Raw genomic sequence first — 21,417 nt, forward strand, 5'->3', positions numbered from 1 at the left:
CTTGGAAAAATGTGTCTCCCTCTGGAGTCTAAAAACTCAGAAAGTGAATGGAGCAAACCCAGCGGCCTCAGGTGGCGGGTCCCGGGGGCCCTGCAACCTCACTGCAGGTTCAGACGGCGACAGAGCACAGCTGCACAGAAGCACACTGACACACTCAAAGCTTTGCTCCAACTAAATCATTTAGTTTCCCTTGAAGAAATGACTGGAAAACACAACTCTGGAAAAACAAGGGTAAACACAGCATTCTGAGTGTTGCGTGACACAACCGACCCTCTACACGACACGGTAATAATGCCCATCGGTGGATATATGTATGGCAGAGGTTTAAAAGTCCATGCATACAGATTTAATAACTGCAAAGAAAAACAGAAGCAAAAAAATTTTAAAAAAAGAAAAAAGAAAAACAACCAAACGCACGCTGCATATACACGGTGTCCCTTTTGCATTGCACTTTAGAAGGGGGGCTGGCAGCACCCAGCCCCCACCCAGCAAACCAAGGGCAGAACCCCACCACCGACGTGGTCACCCGAACTCTGCTCTACTCGGCGGCCATGGCACCACCTCCCATGGCCACAGCTGCGTGGTGCTGGGACGGACATGAGCAGAGAGTTCTGGTCAGGTCTCTCCACGTAAATAAATACCATGATTTAGGTCAGGGAGCCACCTGGTCTACTAGGAAATCATTTTTCAAGCTTGGGCATAAAAAACCTTATACAATTCGCATACAGTTGAGAGTAAACGCGATTATTTGGAATAAATGCAGGTAACTCATTGTGATCATGGCAGATCCAACAGCTACTGGAGACGTATTCTGGGGGAAGAAGACGAGTCAGGGTTTGCTGTACAAGACGCTGGAAGGCACAGAACCACCCCCCGAAGTTCAGTTTTTGCGTTTTCATTTTCGTGTGATTCCCTTGTTCAACCAAGCACCAGAGGGGTTTCTAGACACTCGAGCACTTAGGATGTGGATGCTCTAGAAATCGGTTTGCAGTATCTGAAAGTAAAAACCTCAGTTAACTGGGGAATAAAAAGAGAAGGGGAAGGTTTTTGACAAAGTGCAGTTCTAAGTATACGTTTAAATGAACGAACGAACAAAAGGAAAAAGAAAAACTGAAATAATGCTGTGTTTGTTGCAATGCTGCAGCCTCGGCCCAAACAGAAGGCGCGCCGCCGGGCCAGATGGAGGGGCACGAGGAGGGCGCGTGCCTGGCCAGCGCAGACCCGCCTCCGCCGCTCCCCCAAGCACCCCTGCAGACGCCCCTGCGGGCTGCCAGCCGGACGGAGGGGCGCGTGGAGGAGGGCACATGCCCGGCCAGTGCGGACCCGCCCCCACCGCCTGCCCGAGCACCCCTGAGGACGCCCCTGCGGACGCCCCTGCGGGCGGCGGGGGGCGGTAGGCGGGTAAGGCGGCAGTGTTCCAGCTCGCGTGCGCGGCACTCCCCAGGTCCTCCCCTGACAGTGCGGGAGACGGGTCCTTGTCGCTGAAAAAATAGACTCTGGAGAAAAACCCTTCGTGTGGTCACGCGGCCGCGGGTGCAGACGAGCTGCGATGGCTTCGAGGGGCAGGACGGGGGCCACCCCGGCTCCCATGTGGGTCCTCGGGGGGCATCACGTGAGGGTGGGGCTTTTAAAAGTTAGTCATTAAAAAACGTGTTGATTTTTCTGAATATCAAGTCTCCTTATTGGTTTTAAATAGCTTATAACAAAAGTGTAAATGTTAGAACGTTCCGGCAAGCGGAGGGCCAGCCACAGCCACCGAGCTGGCCTCGTCTCCGGGGCAGTTGGGAACCGGCTTGCACGTTTGAACTTGGCCAGTAGAAAATTTTGCAGTGGATTCCAAAAGTATGTGGTTCCAAACACTTGCTTGGTTCTAGGCACAGTAAGACGTTGTGCTATAAGGACTGGAGGGGGGCGCCCCGCTGGCACGGAGCCCCAACCCCGCCGCCCGCCCGCCCTGCGGCATCCGCCCCACGTAGCAGACAGTGGGTTCCACTAGGGCTCCAGCTCAGCCGTGCTCTCGCCACCTGCAGCCTCGGAGCAGGGCCGCGGCCACAGCTGCTCCTGCAGCCCCTTCACCACCTTCTCCAGGTGCTCCCGGGCCTCCCGCTCTCGCAGCAGGTCAGCCCGCAGCTGCTCACGATCAGCCTCTGCATGCTGCAGCTTCACCTGCAGGTCCTCGATCTGAAAGGGACGCCTGCATTAGCCAGCTGCTCCTCACCCACCCTGACGCTGCCCTGGCCCCGGGCTGACCCTCAGGCCATCACAGGCTCGCCTCCCATGCCACCCACTGGACCTAGGCTGGTGAGCTCGGTAGGAGGACCAGCACAGTCTCAAAGACCCTGAGACAGCGGACGACACCCACCCCCCACCCCTGGGAGCCTGCTGCCCAGCCCCGGCCCCCAGATGGCAGGATGGCCAATGGGAAATGGCCACATGCCTTCATGGGCATGTGAGGATGAGCTCAGCCCTCCTCCAGGACAGGAGAGGAAAGCCTGGGGCCACACCACCACCCCATGGAGGACGGGCCCAAAGCCCAGCAGCTCCCCACACCCAGATGGCCCGGCGAGGAGAGGAGGGACCCCGCTATGCCAAGGGCGCACCCGTAGCCTCTGCCTCCCGCGGCTCCCTGCGCACCTGGGCCGAGTACTTGGCCCGCAGGCGGCCAGCCTCGCAGCCCTTGTCACACACGCGGGCTTGCCGTGCCTGCTCCAGCTCCCGCTTCAGGCGCAGCCGCGCCTCGTTGGCCTCCTTCATCTTCTTCTCGTTCTCCGCGCGGAGCCGCTCGATCTCCTTCCGCAGGCTGCGCTTGGCCTCTGTGGCCTCCCGCAGCTTCTCCTTCTTGGCCACGCGCAGGAACTCCAGCTCCTGGAGTGAGGGGCCAGCTCAGGGGTGCCCCCACGCCAGGCCTCCCCAGCACCCGCCTGCCCCATAGGTCCCTGTCCCCTCCGAGCACTGCCCACAGCCCCCAGGGGTATCCTCAAGAGCCAGGGAGGGGCTCACCCAGGCACCGCACCATCTGAGGGCCCCAGAGGCCCCATGGCCAGCCAGATGGAGAGGAGGTGGCCGTTCTGGGGACTCAGCCCCGCCCCCACAAACATGCTCATGAATATGCATGTGGGAAATCACACCTCCAACCAGAACCAGGGAGACGCAGGGGTGCTGAGCGAGCAAGTGGTTGCAAGCGGGCTCTGGGGCTGGCAGGGCTGTGCTGAGCAAGCCTACATGCCAGACGTTGGCTGAGGTGTGAGAGCAGAGAGACCAGGGGGCCCAGGCCACAGAGCCCTGGGTGACAGCCCCACCCTCCCGAGTGCTGAGGACTCATCATCAATCAAGTCAGGTGGGCAGAGAAGGCCAGCAGGAGCCTTTTGGAAAGCAAGAATGTGCCCCAGGGGAGTGGCCTGGGGCCCGGTGTGGGGACGGGTGTGCAGCCGCTCACCTGGTGCAGACTGCGCTTGGCCTGCAGGGCGGCGCTCAGCTTCTCCTCCTGCTTCACACGCATCTTCACCACCTCGTGCAGGAACTTCTCTTTGGCTTCCTTGGTGTCCAGGCCGCCCTCCAGGGCCTGCCGCAGGTGCTCAAGCTCCGCCTCCAGCCCGCTGCTCGGGGCATCGGCAGGGGCCGCGGCATCAGGGGCAGAGGGGGCCACGGGCGGGGCGAGCAGGCCCGGGGAGCTCAGGTCCTTGGCAGAGCTGGATGAGGTAAAGGATGGAGAGGACAGCGAGGACAGGGAGGAGGTGACTGCAGAGACAGACAGACGGAGATGCAAGTTAGCAGAGCGTCCTCTCCCGGGACGGGCCCCTCCCGGGAGGACCGACCGCCCCCGAGGGCAGAGGGGCGTGGGCACTCACACTCCTCTCGGCTCTCCACCTCCACCTCGGCCTCCGAGTCCTTGTCCTCCTCGGGGGCGGGCCCAGGTGCTGGCGTCTCCGGGGCTCCAGGGGTGTCCGCAGGCAGCTTCCGCTTCCGGGGCTGGATGCAGGCGGGGAGGGGCTCGGGGGCCCGGGAGACGACTGTGGCGCAGGGCGGGCTGCTCACTGCCTTGTGCTGGGCTGGCGGGGCCAGGGCCACGTTGGGGGCCACGCCCGTCTCAAAGCTCTTATAGGAGTAGAAGCTGTGGGGACAGAGCAGGCACTGGGGTCCTTGGCAGCTGCCCCGGCCCCTGCACGCCCCCCTCATCGCAGGCCCTGCTCCCGCAGACAGTGTGAGGGAGCGGACACTTCAGCCGGGGGCAGCTGGCACATGGCCCCCAGCCGCCACACGTGGGACAGGCCACACCAGCATTGTGTGCCGCCAACTTTAGAGCACAGAAAATCTAGACACCCTCCCCCATACCCCCAAAGGACCAGCACTTCTGCGACTGCCTCGCCCAGACAGCTGGGGCCTGACACGAGGCCCCCAGACCGCCTGCCCACCAAACTCAGGGACGATAAAAGCAGGAATCTGCTTCTCTGGCTGGTCCGCAAGCCCCGTGGGTCACGGCTGGTGGTCATGGCGGGTGGGCACTCACCTGTCTCGAATCAGGGCCGGGAGGTGCGGGGAGAGCTCTTTGTCACTCGCAGAAACCGCAGGGGACCAGGGTCGGAAGGCGGATAGGCGCTGGCGAGGGTGGACACAGCCCAGGCTCTGTGGGAACAGGGGCTGTCAGAGGGGAGCCCCAGGCCACCCCGCCCCCGCCCTGCCTGCCAGGGCCGCGAGCCACACCTTGCTGGAGGAGCCGGCCAGGGTCCGCAGCCAGCCGGGCTGCTTGTCCTTCTCGGAGGACGTGGGGTGCTGGGAGGGGGCGTCATCTGCTTTTCTTACAGAGGCCGGGGGATCAGAGACCTGTGAGCGACACAGAAATTCCCGCTGACACGCTGGGTAGGATGCAGCCACATACGAGGCATGCCCAGGGACACGCAGACCCCTCAAGCACACACTGCATGGTGCACCTGGCCCCACGCAGGCCTGATAGCTGGCAGAGGCCAAGGACCCACAGCACGTCAGTTCAGAAGGGACCCCTGCCGCTTCCCCCCCAACTCGGGCTGACAGGTCTGGAAGGGGCAGCGGCGGGCAGGCTCGCGGGCTGAGCACAGGGCCTTCTTGGAGCTGCCCAGAGCTTACCAGGGGCGTCACACGTAGCGCCCCCAGAGCCCTGGATTTCACCACATGGTACTAATTTTAGAAACTACTTGTGGGGCTGGGCCAGCTGCATGACGGGTGAGCAGAAAGCTCGGGCCATGCCCCGTCCCTGCTGGAAGGAAACAGCCCCAACATGAACTGAGTGCACTCAGCCCGCTGAGAAAGCCCCTGGACGTCCCCAAAGTCTCGGGTCGGGGAAGGAAGCTTGGGACACAGCCTCGTGTCTGCTAGTTACTGTAGCCAGAGTGGCCTCCACGGCTGGTGTCAAACTGCCCCCTGCCTGCTGGCCCCAGGGAGCACCTGGAGAGAATACCAAACCCCAGAACTGGCCCTGAGGGGCCGGCGCTTCCAGGTCTGTGGGGGAGGAAGTGGTCGGTCAGCTGCCATGCTCAGCAGGGTCATCACAACAAAACTCAAGGGACGGAGCCAACTGGGTGCAAGGCTGCCAGGGCAACAAAGCCCACACTTCTGGGTGTGTGCAGGGGCCACTCCCAACCCCACCACCGAGGCTCCCTAAGTCCACTCCAGGAAACGCGCAACCCTCGGGCCCAGACCCGTGGGGCTGGGCAGCATGCTCTGGCCTTGGTCCCAGCACAGGGTGGCTGCCCCCTCAGCCTGCCCCCCCAGCCCCTAGGAGACTGGTCGAGGGTCCTTCAGACGGCATGGACAGACAACTCAGACCTGAACACACTTGGTACTCTTGGTGGGGGTGTGGAGGGGAAAGGAGTTGGGTGATGCCTGGGGGCCTCCCAAGCTTGGTGCATAGCGCTGGACCGGGCGCCGCCCGCAAGGGTGGGGCTTCCTGTCTGAGCCGAGTTCTCACGGGAGAGAAGCCACAGCGCCCTGCCGGCTCCTCCGATTCCGAGAAACCTCAGGGAGCCCTCGTGGGAGGTGTCAGACGACCCGGGCCGCAGTCCACCCCCACGCGGCCAGCAAGCCCCACCACACGGCGGAGGCGGCTTCCTGCTGGGTAGAAAGGCTGGAGCCTCCTGCCCCCCCCAACCTGCCTGAGCCCTGGTCCACCCGGGATGCAGGAGCCGAGCAACCTCAGGGACTCCGTCCAAGGAAAGCCCAGTGTGCTCTCCACAAAGTCCAGCTGGCTGGTTATGGGAATGAGGAAGCAGCAGAGGAGGAGGCATGGCCACCAGGGCCTGAGGGAGTGACCCCTCTTCAAAGCCCAGGAAGGATGGGCCACGGAGATGGCAGAAGGTTGGAGACACAGCCATGTGTGTGGTGATAGCCGCATGGCCACCTCTGTGGGGGGCGAGACTGTGGCCTCTAGCTCCTGACCCTGCTGGACCCTGGAAATCCAGGACGCACTCGAGCAGCAGGGGCATTGGGAGCCTGAGGCAGCTTCCCCACACTCCAAGATACACGTCCTGCCTTACAGAGAAGCCTGCGGGGACAGCGCGGAGATGTGGGTTCCAGGAGAAACCCCCTGGTGCCACAGGGAGCCCCCACCCGGGACTGCTCAGAGGCCACGCCTGTCTATCACTGTGGAGCCTGTGCATCACCCATGGACCTGCATACATGTGCAAGATCTGGGGTACAACTGGGGGTGACGTCACCCCCATGACCTTCCTGTCCTCCCAGGTCAGAGGCCCCAAACCGTGGAGCCCGCTGCATATGGGTAGAGCAGGGTGCACATGGCTGCTGAGGCCATGGCCACCCTGGAGATCAGCCCAGGGGGCAACAGGCAGAGCAGGGGTGGCTCCTGGCAGCCCCCCTCGTGCTCACAAAGGCTGTACTCAGTGACTGAGCCCCAAAGGTCATGCAGGCCAGCTCAGCCAGGCAAACCCGGGGTCCTCTCTGCAGGCAGGGGGCTCCTAGGGGAGAGGAGGGCTTCGGGCCACTGAGGACGAAGCTGTCTCGGGTTTTCCTCCCTGGCTTCTGCACTGTGAGCCCCGGCTCCACACTCCATTTCCTAGGCCCCACCCTGTCCACCTTAAACAGAAAGAGAAAGCGTACATGGGGGAGGAAGGAAGAGGAGAACATTCCTGACACTGGCCCACGGCACCAGACTACGGCCAGAGCACCCAGTGTGAGCTCTGCACACAGGAGCGCTGACTGGCCCATCCCCCAGGCCCCTGGCTCTGGGGTGACTGGGCAGTGCAGAGGAGAGGCTCTCTCTGACCAAAAGGCAGAGCTGGGGCCCAGCCGGGCCCACAGCCACCCAGCGCCAACCTGGATGGGCCGGAGTGAGAGAAGCTCAGCACGAGGCAGGACCAGGCCTGAACAGCCCCGGGCTCCAGGAGGAAGGTCAGACTCTCAGTCTGCACATGGACACGAGGCAGGGTGGAGGGAGACGCCGCCGGAGTACGGCGCAGCGGGTCGGCACATCCGGAGACCACCCAGGTGGCTGCCTGGCAGGAGGGTGGCCACTTGGGGTCACCTCCCCACCCAGGTCCACAATTTCATCCCCAAGCCCTTGTGGGCTTTGGGCTGAGGCCCCGGAACATGAGGTGACCGGGCTCCACCTACCCAGGCAAGCGCTGTGCTGCCCTGAGAAATGCCACCTGAGTACAGCTGGGCATCTGTCCAGGGTGCCTGTCCAGGGCACCCTGGGTGGTCAGGATGTGGAGACTCCTTGCACCCTCCCCATGGGGGCACACGCCCCTGTTCACAGTCGTGCACACGCAGAGCTCAGTGGGGAGTCCGCATGCACAGGCACCCAGAAAAGAGCAGTGCCCCCCATCCCCACCCCTAAGCTGGGTGGGTCTGTTCTCTCCAGCACAAAGGTGTCCCCTGGGGCCTCGGGGCCTAAGGCCAGGATGCACGCTACCCTGGGCACTCTGCAGGGCTGAGGGCAGCCAGCACCCACACACCCTCTGAGGGTCCAGCGGCACCGGGCGATGTGGCTGGGGAACCGAGCGGGACAGTCTCCGATGAGAACTGCACTAGGGATGAGGAGCACAACCTGGATGGAAGACCCACTCCACGGAGAAAATGACACTCAGCTCCCTGGATTCCTTGCTGGGGACGAGAGTTCTGCCATCTGGGGACCAGGCCCAGATGAGGGTCTAGCTAGGCACTGCACTCAACCAGGGAGTGAAACACACTCACTGTCCAGCCGCCAGACCCTGGTCATCAACTGATTCGAAGGACAATGTTAGCCTTGCTGTCAACCACCGGATCCCCCCCAGACTCTGCCTGCACGGCCGCCCTGGCCAAGCCCCAGTGGCACACGTGCCTCCCACCATCAGACGCTGGGGGACTGTCAGCCTCTCCCCAGAGGCAGCTTCACAGCTCAGCTGAGGACCATGTCCCAACATGGCTGGCGTGTGCACACAGCCTCCAGGTGAGCAGGAAACCCCACGTGAAGCTCACATGAAGCTGGGCCTGCCTTCCAGACACACCAGCTCTGCTGTACAACATGCCTGCCTGCACCGTCTCCACCACCCTGTCCAGCAACCTGCTTCTGCGCCCTCTTTCACCAGGCGGCAGCTAACGTGGAGAGCCTTACACCAGCTCAGAGGAAACCTGAAGGTGAACCGTCTGGAGAAACCAAGGGTCTAAAGGGGTGAACCCCACCCCCACGAACCCCCAATGATGCTGAAGCACAAGGAACCAAAGGTGAGACAGCAAAGGGGGAATCCAGCATAATCAGAACATTTGTGCCTGAAAGGACACCACCAAGAAAGTGAAGACAACCCACAGAATGGAAGAAAGACTTTGAAAACAACCCAAGTCCAGGGAAAAGGACTCGAACAGGCATGTCTCCAAGGAGGACACACGGCCGTCAAGCGTGTGAAGACACTCGGTGTCTCACATTACGGCGATGCACCTCACGGCCACCAGGGTGACTGCAATCACAACCAGAAAGCATGTGTTGGGAGGCAGGAGAGAAAGCGGGAGCTTGTGTGTTGCTGTTGGGGACGTGATCCAGGCAGCCGCCGCACAGCTGAATGTAGAACCACCCCGTGAGCACAGTAAACACCTAGAGGACTGGAGACAGGGGCTCAGCCTGGGACCAGAACCTGCAGGAATCCAGACAAAGTGCACAAGAACATCTATTACACCCACACGTGAATCCACAATCATCTCAATAAGAAAGAGAATTTAAATAACCTGCAGAGTGCCCCTCACACTCATGAGGACGGCTGGAGCTGTTTCAAGGACGGACAATACGTGGCATCGTTGGGGAGGACGTGGAAAAACTGGAACCCCATGCTACTGGAGGGGAACAGTCATGGGACAGCCCAGCAATTCCTCAAAAGCAAAGAACAGCCCACGACCCAGCAATGCCACTCCTGGATGGACACACTCAAGATCACTGAAAACACATCCACAAAAAAATGAGACATGTGTTCACAGCAGCATTGTTCCTAACAGCCAAGGAGTGGAAAGTCCCACATGTCCATCAGTGGGCGAAGGAGTAAACAAAACGTGGTCCATCCATCTACACCACAGAGCACCCCTTGGTCCCAGTGAGGTGCAAGGCTCTGACATCTGACACCGGGAGCCCAGCAAGAGGAGCAGACCCAAGAGGCCACACTGTTCCAGCCCCGTTCTCGTGGACCGTCCAGAACAGGCAGATCCACAGACAGGAAGTGCACTAGTGGGCCCTGGGGGCCCATGGGGTACGGTTTCCTTCCAGGTGATGGACATGTGCTGAGACTAGACACTGGTGACTGAGCATGGAGTCGTGCTCTCAGAAAGGGTGGACTTTATGGCACGTGAATTACATCTCCATAAAGCTATTATTAAAACTATCTATTATAAAAATGAAATGAACTGTTGGTTGAAAAACCAAACCACCGAGGATCAATGGTTCCTGACTCACCGTCCTTCCAGCAAAGGACAGAGCAAGACGCCTGGGGAGCCACTTGTGGCTGGCCCTGGAAGGGGTAATGGCCCCATGCCCACAGGACCACTCTGACCCACAGGGCCCAGAGGGCATCAGAGGTCAGGGAAGGTCCCAGTGGGGCTGGCATCCACTTGGCACCTGGCTGCGCAGCCAGGACATGTCCAGGACAACAGCATGGACCTGGTTGGGGTTCTGAGGTGGGGGTGGTGGGCTGCACACAAACGCAGAGGCCAGGCACAGGGGGTGGCCCCTAATTCCTGAGGACCACCGGATCCCCACATCCTAAACCCTGTGGTGGGCAGTGGGCATCCCAGGACCCATGCCCGCCATGCAGGGAAAGTCTCTCAAGAACTCATTACCTCAGGCCTGCACAGACCCCTGGGAGGAACAGGGTGAGGGGCAGCACCACGCAGATGCCCAGACCCTGCAAGAAAACAGGATGGAAACGCCCAAAGAGACCCAGCCTGCAAGGAGTGGACACAGGGAAACCTCGTGTGGACCGGCCTCCGCTCCGGGCAGGCACGAGGCCCCACAGGGGCAGGGGGTCAACCCTGCTCCAGCAGGTGGACAACCCCCCCACTCAAGACCAGGGCCAGCCCTGCCACGCCCAGAATGCCCCCATCTGGGATGGGCACAGCAGGAACCCACAGGCTCCTTCCTGCAGGGGTGCCCACCCCAAGGGAAGGCAGCTGCAGAGGACAGTGTGGCCCCCGGGTGGGCGTGGAGCTCTGGGCTACCACGTCCCAGCCAGGCTTCAAGACTAAGCCCTGCCAACAGCACCCAGGTCTCCAGAGGGCAGCTCTCGGCCCCGCGCTCCAGACCACCGTCTCTAAATCCAGCCCAGGGCTGTGTCGTGGACAGTCCGGGAGATTTTACAGTTCCAGAAACTGCCGAGCTATTTTTGTAAGTACCATTAATATTTTCCACGTGATCATTCATGTTTCATATTACGCTTAAATTAACCTATTTTCTGATTATTGTGGTACAGAGGAAGCAGATTAAATTTGCAAGACAACCCCAAACCCCAAAATGAAGTGAAAATAGCAATTTTACAGATTCACTTTGATTTTTTTAAATTTAAGTAGGTCATCTTTTCTGTTACTTCCACATCGTTGATGAGAATAAGTTAAGACTTTTCTAATGAAAGTCACTGCCCCTCCCCCACAAACCAAACCTCAGCAGCTCTCAGCTGGCAAGGGTGGGGGCAGGGGTGGGGCCTTCCCTCCCCAAGGAGCCCTGGACACCACTCAAAAGGAACCCTGGGCAGGTGAACCGTCTGCAGGCCCCAAGACCACCCCCCAGCTGTGGCTGGCGCCCCCCCCCCCCATGGAAACTGTAGGGGGTGGGGGAAGGGCTCAGGGGTGTGTGTCCTTGAACACCCCGGACGTCTGTCCTGACCACAAGAGGCCTCTGGTGCCCTTGTCCCCACACGCCACAGCCCTGCCACCAGCTCCGTACCAGGCCGCCCACACCCGCCGCCCCTGCACAACTGGCCTCTGAGAATCAGAAAGTCGGGGAAAGTCCCGCCGGACCGGGCAAGGGGAATGGAACCTTTCTTTTCCTTTGCAGTCACTGGAAAGTAACCGTAAAAAGACTTTCAAAAAACCCCAAACAACCAGAACCCAAGAACAATGAAGCTGTTCTGAAAATCTATGGTTCTTGTTTTGGGGGCTTATTTTACTCCTACAACACCATTCTTGATTTTAAAGGGTGGTGAGCACCCTGACTGGCCAGTGTGGAGTAGACGCAGGCCTCCAGCCCCGGGAGAGGGAGGGGGACAAACAAGACTGTCCACCCAGAACGAGAAAGGAAAAGCGGCCGCCCTTCCTGGAGGGTGACTGAGCCCCGGCCTCACCAGAACAGAACAGTTCACAGGGCAGGAGGGGGGCTGGACACACCGTGGTCCACGTGGGCAGCCCTGGCCCCGCCAGGCCCTCAGGAGGCTCAACCACCCTCTTGACCCCCAACTGGCCTCCAACACAGGAACCAGGATGGATGCGTGGGTGCCGTCCCCTGATGAAGGCCAGGCGGCCGCTCTGCAGGGTCACTCCCCTGATGCCTCCTGACCCGGATCTGCCCCCCAGCCGCTCCTCTCACACCTGCATCTGCCACCAGGGGTGCCATGGCACCTCACCACACCCACGGCATCTCCCTCGAGGCTCATGGGGGTGTGGTCCCCGCCCCTCTCTGCTTCCACTAATCGGCCTCCTCTTCCTCAGAGCTGCAAGCTCTGCCCAGCGGCGGCTCTGGGCCACCCTCTGCTCCCTACACCTACAGAGCACCCCAACGTGCTCCTGGACTCACAGGGGCACTGGTTGTCAGGACAAGGTCAGGGCACGTGTGGGGGAGCATATGTATATGTGTGTGGGGGCACAGGGGGTGTACATGCAGCCTGCACACTCTCATGTGTAATCCGTCAACTGCCCCAGGTGAGAGCCTCAGACAGAACCCCAGGCAGGGGGCAGGTGGGAGTCAGCTTAGGGGATGGGGTCAGGAGGGGGACGGGTGAGGCCCAACAGGCCTTACCCAGAGCAAAGCCCTAAACCCGGCAGGCTGGGGGGTGGGGGGGCGGTGTCCGGGTGGCCCCGAGACAGGGCCTGGTGGAAGAGAGCCCCCCCGCAACTGGTCTTGTCAGTCAGACAATGACCCAGATGCTGACTGGGGGCAGGGGGGCACCGCTAAGCCACAGCGTCACTGGAAACGGGAGCCACACGCGATGAGAGGCCGCTGGGACCCAGCAGCCCCGCCTCCTTCCAGTAAGGGGTCTTCCTGCTCCTCCGAACGCCAGCCTCATGCCCACTGAGGGCCTCAGCCTCTACTGGCCTGCGCCTCAGCTGAGAGCCAAGCGGGACGGGACCCAGCGAGGACGAGGCTGAGGACTGCTCAGAATCCTGCCACGGAGCACACGTGGTCAGAGGCAGAAGCAGCCAGGGCTGTGTCCCCAGAGGCGCCCCCACCATCTCACCCATGACCCATTCCTGCGGAGGGGCCGCTAGGGCGGCACGGGCAGGGTGGGCAGCACCAAGTCCCTGTGTGATGGGAGGAGGACCGGGAAGCCTGGCGTCGGGAGGAGGTGACCCAGTGCAGGGGCTAGTCGGTTCTGTGGCGGAGGCTGGAGGACCAAGAGCTCCATGCCCGGATCCTGGCCACCATCTGTGTCCTGAGGGCACTGACATGACCCCCACTGATCAAGCATGCCCTGACCTCTGAGCGGGCAGGCGTGACTCCAGGAATGAGACCTGGTACTGGGAGAGGGCACTCGATGGACCCTGAGCCCCCAGCTCGGCGCGTCCTGAGAGGCCAGAGGGAAACAGATCTGCTGACCAGACGTGCTGACCATGCAGGAGCTGGCGGGGGCCTCAAAGACACAGCGGGAGCGAGAGATGGGGAGCCTTGCTTTCCAACGACCCCCTCACTCCAGCTGGCCTGACTCCCTGTGCCCCAGGAGGCCCCACATGGACAAGGTCCACGACCCCACACCCCAACCCACTGAGGGGAGCCCCTCGCTCAGGCCCCACCTTCCAGCACCTCAAGTCCATGGGGGCAGACCTGCCTACCTCATAGGAGCCACAGAGCCTGCGCTGTCCTCAGGCAGACAGCCTGCTAACAATGTTCTCAGCGTCCAAACCGCCCGTGTCGGGAGATTCCTGTTCCTCTCCACGTCAGGATTTCTCCTGTCTGGGGAACATGCTCCCTGTCTTCAGAGTCTAAGCAAAAACACCCGTATGTGGTGTCCACCCAAAGGTCGCATGAGGCCCATCTCCACACAGAAAGGGGCTCTGCCTGGCCCTCTGGAGCCTGATGCCAGACTCCCACAGCGCCCCGGGGCAGGAGGCGGGTGGAGGAGGAGGCCCCAGGAGGCCTCTCAAGAGCCTTTCTAACCTGAGGATGAGACACTGGGGCTGCGTCCCAGGACACATGACGGCCGATGCCCGGCTGGGGCAACTCCGACCTGATGCTTGGTAGATGAAGTCCAACGGGACGAGAGTGCAGGCGTAGAGCGAGACAGCACGAGACCCCAAGGGTCTGGGCTTTCCTTCAGACTGAGGGGGCCACTCGCTCCCCACCCCGGCCCAGAGGAGAGTCAGGCTCCCAGGTTGTCATCGTCCCGCCCTCTGCTCCTCAGAGGGTGGCAGAGGGAGCTGCAGAGGCCCCATGCTCACAAAGCAAGGACAGCACTTGAGAGCCCGCCGCAGCTCCCCACACACACCTCAGACGCACCCATCTGCACCGCACAGAACAAAGAGGAACGGAAGAACTTAAGAGTGACAACTCAAAACAGCTTATTTTTATTTGAAATGGCATTAATTAGCAACAAAAACCCCCAAGACAAGTCTGTCAGAGATCTTAGCCCTTCTTTCTGCTTCCCGGACAAAAGGCTAGTTACATAGCCGGCCAGAACCCGCAAGACATACAGTCACCTGGACCTGCCAAGTGCGCGACTGCAGAGACTCAGCAACGGCTGTTCGGTCCTCAGGGACCCGGGGTCAAGGGCACCCCCAGCTGTGGAGCGCAGCCTTGCGAGGGAACTTGGAAACTGCTTTCTAACCTGGTAAGAAGAAAGATCCTCCAAAAGAGTTTTAAAAGCCCATCTGTTAACGTACCCCAAGTGCATGCAGACGGCTGGTGACGGCGAGGAGATGGAAACTCACGGTAGAGGTGGCACAAGCCTGCAGAAACCCCAGGCGTCTGAATCAGAGCACGACACACCACACAGGCCGCCCGCCACAGCCCAAACACAACACAGAGCCAAAGAGCTTTCTGTACTACCAATTCAAACAACAAAACAAGTCCCTTCTTTTTACTGTTGGGGATGCTTTTGTCCAGGAAAGCACACACATGGGCCCTTAAATCCCCGGTCCACGCTGATCACTGACGGAGATGCAGTCGCAGGACCCGCGTGGAGCACCCGCCCCACTTCCGGCTGCAATGGCCACAGCCCCTGGATGGGTGTGGCCTGTCAGGCAGGTGCCCCCAGAGGAGGGTGGCCGTCTGCCCCCACCTCCCTCCTCTGGGCACAGGTCTCCTGGGGGAAAGGAGGGGAACTCGACCAAGCCGGAGACACACTGCAAGGCGGAGGAGGTGCAGCCTGGCCCCTCACCCACACCTGCAAGCAGCACAAAGAAAAAGCAGGGTGACCCGGTGCTGAGGAGGCTGCAGAAGGGCAGGTGTGGGCGGTGGGGCCAGTGGGGTGGCGTGGGCAGAAGGGAAGACACGCTGTACCTGGCGGTCATCCACAACAGGGCCAGACCCTGTGTGGCCTTTCCTGCCAGTGGGAGGGGTCCCAGGGGAGCTGCCCCAACTCTGAAGCAGCCTGAAGGGCCCCCAGAGGCAGGTCTTCCTCCCCTGGGCACCGCATGTGCAGAGAAAGCCTACAAGGCCCAGCCTGGCTCTTGAGATCGTCCTGGCCTCAGCGGCCAGCTCAAGGGACAGACCACTTTCTCGCCAGCTTCCCGGCCAGGAAGTGGCCCCAAGGCCCCGCCCACGCGGCGGCCCCGCCCACCCAGCCGGGTCTGTTTTGCTTCCTCGGTGCCTCCTCCCCACCCCTCCCGCTCCTGGCTGTGGCAGCCCCGGTTGTTTTCTCTCCATAGAAACCGACACAACACTGAGCCCAGCACCCTGGCCAGCGTGGTGGACGGTGGCGCTGCCCGGCCTCGGAGCAGCTCAGAGCTGGCGCGGCGGCTGCCTCCGCTTCCGGGCTGAGGCACTGGGGCTGGCGAGGGACCGGGGAAGTCACCACGGTGTGTCCCTGGCACATTCCCAGAGTCCCAGCTGGAAGACAGCTCACGTGGAGACGGAGCTGAGAATCCACGGGCCTGTGGTTAGCGCCGACCAGCTCCCAGGAAGGCAGGGCCGCCAGAGTGAGTCCCGAGGAAAGCGCAGGTCACATCGTGTGAAGCACACCGTGTCACTTTCACACTTAGATAAGGGTCTCCCAGGGGGCCTGGCCCTTCCTGTTCAAGGTTCATCACTGCCTGGGAGATAGGCTGGGGTGGGGAAGGGGCTGCGTGGGCCACACCAGGCCCAGGAGAGCCACGACAAGGTCAACAAGGTGAGCATGGGACAAGGTTGCAGAACCCACTCCTATCTTTCATCTGAGAAGTGGGGGACACAGGTTCTGCTGCTTCAGAGCAGAAAGCACTGGGGTCACTAACCCCACACATCCACCCACGGCAGGAACCACGCCATCCACAGCTGACCCTCAGCTGCAGGATCCCCACCACTGGTGAGCTGGTCAGCGACCAGAAACCCCTGACACTCCCCCTCCTGTGGATCATCCCAGCAAATGGAGGGGGACAGGGCCTGGCAGGTGCAGGAGGCCGGGGCCCAGGCACAAGGTTCTCCCAGCGTTGCCAGGCCAGCGGCCGGGTGACACAGCTGCACCAGGGGACCTGACCCCCGCCCCACCCAGCAATGTCTCCTCACTGCCACACGCCCTGCCAGGCCCCCTTCTCCTTGATGCATGAAGCCGAAGAACCCACAGGGAAGGAGGGGTGTGCCTGAAGCCTGGGTGGGGAACAGGACAGGGCCTTCTGGTGCCTTCTCCTGTGTGTGGGTGGGGGCAAGAGGGAGGACCTGCAGCCCTTCGCGGCCTGATCTGGCCTTCAAGGGCAAAGGGCTGCAGCCACCTTCAGAGCTGGTGAGTGCCCCCTCACCCGGCTCCAGGCCTGGTCTGCTCACTGAGGCAGAGGGACCAGAGCCCATGGCCCACCTCCCAACCCAACCTGTCTCCCACCCTCACTGACCTGAGACCTGAGTTCACATTATCTAATTAGGAAGACTAGGGTCTCCTGTCTGAGTTTCCAACCGCCACGCCGCGGCCTGTGTTCACTGCTGTCTTTAGGCGGGTTCACCATCACCAAAGGTGCGCCATGCGCTGTGAGGGAACACAATCTCCTCTCTGCAGGCCAGGGCTGTTCTGGGGCTCAGACACACACGGGCACAGCGGCCAGGTTCCTGCTGCCACATCGGGACACCAGCCCTGCCTCAGTGACAGTGACCTGGGTGCCTCCTGGAGAAGGGACGTCCGCCCACACAGGAGCAGGCTCCACCCTGGCCACTAACGTGTCTCCTCAACAGTAAGGACACGGGGCGTCACCACAGAATCAAACCCCACCTGAAACAGGAAAAGGACATACAGCTCCTAGGAGGATAGGAGGAGCCCGCTAGCCTCCAGCCACAGCCCCCCTGGCAAGGTGCCCCATGTGTGCAGGGCGAAGGTGCGGGGTGGCCTCAGCAAGGGGACAGGGGATGCGGGGAAGACAACTCTCTGCACCCGCACCCCTCCCCGACCCCTGCACTTGCAGCTGGAGCGGTCCTTGGAAGGAAGGAGGCATTTCCTGTGTCCCCCTCCAATCTCCATGCCAAGCCCCAAGGACAGGAGGTGGCACGGATGGGAAGGGGCTTGGAAGTGGGGGGTAGGAGGACTTGGCTCCAAGAAGGCTGACGAGGTGAGAGGGGCTCTATGTTGGGGTCTCCCCACCTGGGGCATCCGCCAGACCCATGGCACCCACCAACACAGGAGGCCAGGACCAGGGGCGGTTGAGTGGGGGTCCTGGCACCAGGACTGTGGGAGACGCTCAGGGACACAGAGATGCCAGGGGGCTAGGAGGTAGGTGACCATCCAGTCAGCAGGGCTCTGCCACCCAACCCAGCATCTCAGCGGCCCCAGCTAGACTGGGAGAGTTGCCCCAGGGCAGCTCTGTGCTGCTCATGGGGGCAGCCCAGGGCCTCTGGATACCAGGTCTGTGACAACTGCTCCAGGAAACCTGTGCTGCAAGCAGCGCCCAGAATGACCAGAGCCCCGGGGGATGGGTGGCCACTCCTCCCACCCGGCTGTGATGACAACACCCCCAACCCCTGCAGGCCAGGCAGGACTTGGATATCCAAGTCTAACTGTGTAGTCAAGGGCAGGACGAGATTCCTACCCGGCTCACAGAGAGAGGAGCCCAGCCAGGGCTGCAATGCCCCGGGAGGCCACAAGAACCTTGCCGGGCCACCCTGGGGTCCACACAGGCCACGTCCATCTGTCTCATGCAGCCAGGCTACAGCCGTCTCAAGGCCCTAGGTGTCCTGGGGACACAAGGCTGTCTGAGTTTCCTGAGGGTCGAGGTTGATGGCTGTCAAAAAAACCCCAGGCCACAGCCCCGCGTACTGGGAGCCCCATCTCCAGGCTGGCCCTTTGGCAGGCGCTGGAGCCAGAAGGAGGCCGGATGGTTTCTTCCTTTGGCAGGAAGCCCAGCTTAGATCGGCTTAGATGATCAGGATCCCCACCCAAGGCCAGGCTGATCTCCACAGCCACCCTGGGGCTCATCAGGGCTTCCGCCCACCGCCCAGGGCAGCAGGCAGAGAAAAGGCCAAAGCCCCATAGGCCATCGTGCAACCTCCATTGTTTACCAGTCAAAAACCAAAACACCACTTGAGGCTGCATCCCCATTGACCATGCATGGCTCTGACTAGCACCCTATTTCTGTTTAGCCTCAGAGCACCTCCGTCTCCCCCTAATCTGCCAGGACCCATGCCTCTGTCTTTAGAACAGGAAGGTCAGGCCCCTGCTCTGAGAAGGGCGGGGTGAAGGGAGAAGGACATGTGAGGAGGACGTGATTCTGCTTGGGGAGTGACCAGGTAGAGAGTGACCACGTGGGGACCTCACTGGGAATCATCTTCAAAGCAAGTTTAGGAATCTGCAGTTTGTGAGAATGGCTCCATAAAAGCCACTAGTCTGGCCCCGGGGCCCATCTTAGCTGCCACCCTGCAAGGCCTCCCGGCAAGGACAGAGGAGACCAGACAGGGGCTAGCATGGCTGGACTTGCAGCCAGCACACCCTGCTTAGCTGAAAGGACTCCCTGCAATGACCTAAGGCCACATGACTCCATCCTGCCCTGGGTGACAGCCTCTCCTGTGCATGGGTGTGAAGGGTGGCCTGAACAGCCTCTTTGGGTCAAGAGGCGGCAAGTATGCATAACATCAGTGAGGATAGGGGTTCCTGCCTCCAGGCTGCACTCGCCAGAGAGGTATGCACACTGTGTGTGCTCTGCATGCGCAGAGGGACTTCAGTTTGAAAGGTCTCAGTTTTTTAAGCATGGAAGGTTTTTAAAAGCCTTTCTTTCTAAACAGAATTGTTTTCTCTATGGTCAGCCAGAAACCCTTCCCCCAGTGCAGGGCTTGGTGGTCATGGGCACCCACCTCCTCACCTCTGGGGGAGCCCAGCTGCATCCACGGCCACGCCCATTCTTGCTGGGGGAGCGGTTGAAGGCCAAGCACACATGTGATGCCCACTGCAAATGCACGTGTGGACATGATGGCCCGAGAACCTCCTGAATCTCATAACAAGAGAGAAACACCTCAAGGCTGGGAACCCTGAGGCTCCTGGGAGGCTTTCCACCTTTTCCATGGAGAATCCACAGAGCTGACAAGAGCACCAGTCCTCCGACAGACAAGAGGAGGTCGCAGCATCTAGGGCTGGGGCCAGGACCTCAGGAGTGCAGGCCCTGCCGGTGGGCCCTTTCTACCAGGGAGCAGCAGAGCCAGGGGTCCAACATCCCCAAGGGCCCAGTCGCCCAAGCTTCTCTTTTCACCTTGGGGCCTCGTCTTTTGGAGTGAAATGTTGGGCACCAAGAGTACAATTCCTGGAGCAGACAATGGCCGGAAAGCACAGAGAAGGGGGTCGGTGCCCCTGGGGTGTGCTCGGCCCACCGCCTCCTTGGGCGCGAGTGCCAGGACAGACCACTCCCTCCAGCACGCTGGCAGTGTGGGCTGAAACTTGAAACCAGGCCGTGGGCATGACAGGCGAAGGAGGATTGAGCCACAGCTAAGCCAAAGCCAGCTCTGAGCAACCACCCCCTGGCCCAAGGGTAAAGGCCGGAGAGCAAAGGTGCGCACGACCCCATCTCCAAGGCATGCTCAGGGTCCTCAAGGCCCCGCCACAGCTTCCAGCAAATGTTTAAGGACAGATGCAGTAGGGTGCGCAAAAAAAAACCAAAGACCTGGTGGGTGCAGGTCCCCTGGGCGGGAGGGACCCTCAAAGACCAGAAAGCCAAGGGCAGTGAAGCTCGGACATGACCACAGTGCCATGTCCCCAAAACAGCCTACAGGCCGTGGATGCCACCCGTAATGGTCAGAGAGTGATGATGGATGGATGCGGAGAGGGGACGAGACTGAAACCCCATTACCGCATCCTCCTGGAACCGGCCCAGTGTGTTCACCTTGCCGTCCCTCACACCCTGGGTCCCAACCAGACTCCCACTTCTAGAAACAAGGAGCATGTGGCCGGGATGTGGATGTAGAGCCCCCGGGTGGACATGAGCGCATGAAAGGTGCGAGAGCAGGGAGGGCATGCAGATTTCACTGCACAAATGCCTGGAAAGCCACAGGAGAGACCAGAACAGATGTGAGAGGGAGGCTTCCCCAAACACATGAGCCTTTCCAGCGTGGAACCACTTCCCTGCCCCCAGTGACAGGGAGAATGAGGGACAGAGCTGGGTGTTGGGCAGGGCAGGAGGGGAGGGGCCCATCCACCCTGCCCTCCCAGGACCCTCAGCACCTCATCCCCTGAAGGCTACCTACCGTGCCTGCCTCCAAGGCCACTTGCCCTGATGCCCAGGCCTGGCACACTCTCAGCCATGTAATCCAAGTCCCCTCAGAGGAGAAGTCAGTGGGCACTCCCCAGACCTGAGACCCAGGCCCCTGTCACCTTGGCCGCGAGCAGAGTGATGACTTGGTTCAGAAAGGAACCAGGGTCATCCTGGGAGCAGCACACCTCACCTGCTCCAGGGAGGTGAGGGTCCCACACTGCGGAGACACGCGTGGACGGAAGCCAGAAAAGCAGGGAGTCTTGGGCTTGGCACAACATGGAGTTACGTCAAGGGCGATACCAAGAGGACACGGCGGCAGAATGGTCACCACGCAGAAACACCAGTTTGCCCACTCGCCCAGGTTTCAGGCACGTCCTGGAGGCCTTTCTCGAGCCGGGCCCTCTCACCTTGCACATCTGGACGAGCTCCTGGTGCGGCCCCCCACCTGGCCTTCCCACCTCACTCTGCTTTAGCAGGTGGTGTCGTCCTGAGCCATCCTGGCTTCTCTTTGTCCTAAACAGAGACGTGTGTGTGTGTGTGTGTGTGTGTGTGTGTGTGTGTGTGTGTGTGTTTTCTTAGTTTTAGCCCCATTTTGCAGCTACTGAAACGTTTCACTTTGGGAGCTACAATCCAGGCCTTTCAGCCCCTGAAAAGCTGTCTGTGCAGAGGGCGAGGGGTCGTGAGAACACACGACATGGCGTAAGAATCAGGGCAGTGACCTTTCGACCCAGCCTCTCCACAGGGCCGGGCTGCTAGAGAGCACTGGGGGTGGGGCGCCTCTCCCCGGAGGGGCCGGCTGACCCTGCACCTGCCCATGGGGGCCAGTGCCCCTGGGGAGAAGACACAAGCCCATGGGGCTGGCACACCCACCCCACAGCGCTTGTCCCCAGGACACTGACTGTTTGGGGGACCAAGTCC

The 21,417-nt window shown here is 61.1% G+C and overlaps 1 protein-coding gene across 1 annotated transcript in view; it reads right to left on the reverse strand.

Moving 5' to 3' along the window:
- Nucleotides 1–161: 161 nt before the first annotated feature.
- Nucleotides 162–21,417, reverse strand: part of SKI (SKI proto-oncogene) — a 56,660-nt gene continuing 35,404 nt past the window's right edge. Inside the window, exons 4-9 of the mRNA XM_043922910.1 lie at nucleotides 4,702–4,821; nucleotides 4,508–4,623; nucleotides 3,849–4,111; nucleotides 3,437–3,738; nucleotides 2,635–2,865; nucleotides 162–2,181 (exon numbers count right to left, since the gene is read on the reverse strand). Coding sequence (XP_043778845.1) covers nucleotides 1,993–2,181; nucleotides 2,635–2,865; nucleotides 3,437–3,738; nucleotides 3,849–4,111; nucleotides 4,508–4,623; nucleotides 4,702–4,821 — 1,221 coding nt within the window. The 3' untranslated portion in view covers nucleotides 162–1,992. The remainder of the gene's footprint in view (nucleotides 2,182–2,634; nucleotides 2,866–3,436; nucleotides 3,739–3,848; nucleotides 4,112–4,507; nucleotides 4,624–4,701; nucleotides 4,822–21,417) is intronic.

This window comes from Cervus elaphus, chromosome 14 (assembly GCF_910594005.1).
Source record: "Cervus elaphus chromosome 14, mCerEla1.1, whole genome shotgun sequence".
NCBI classification, from domain to species: domain Eukaryota; kingdom Metazoa; phylum Chordata; class Mammalia; order Artiodactyla; family Cervidae; genus Cervus; species Cervus elaphus.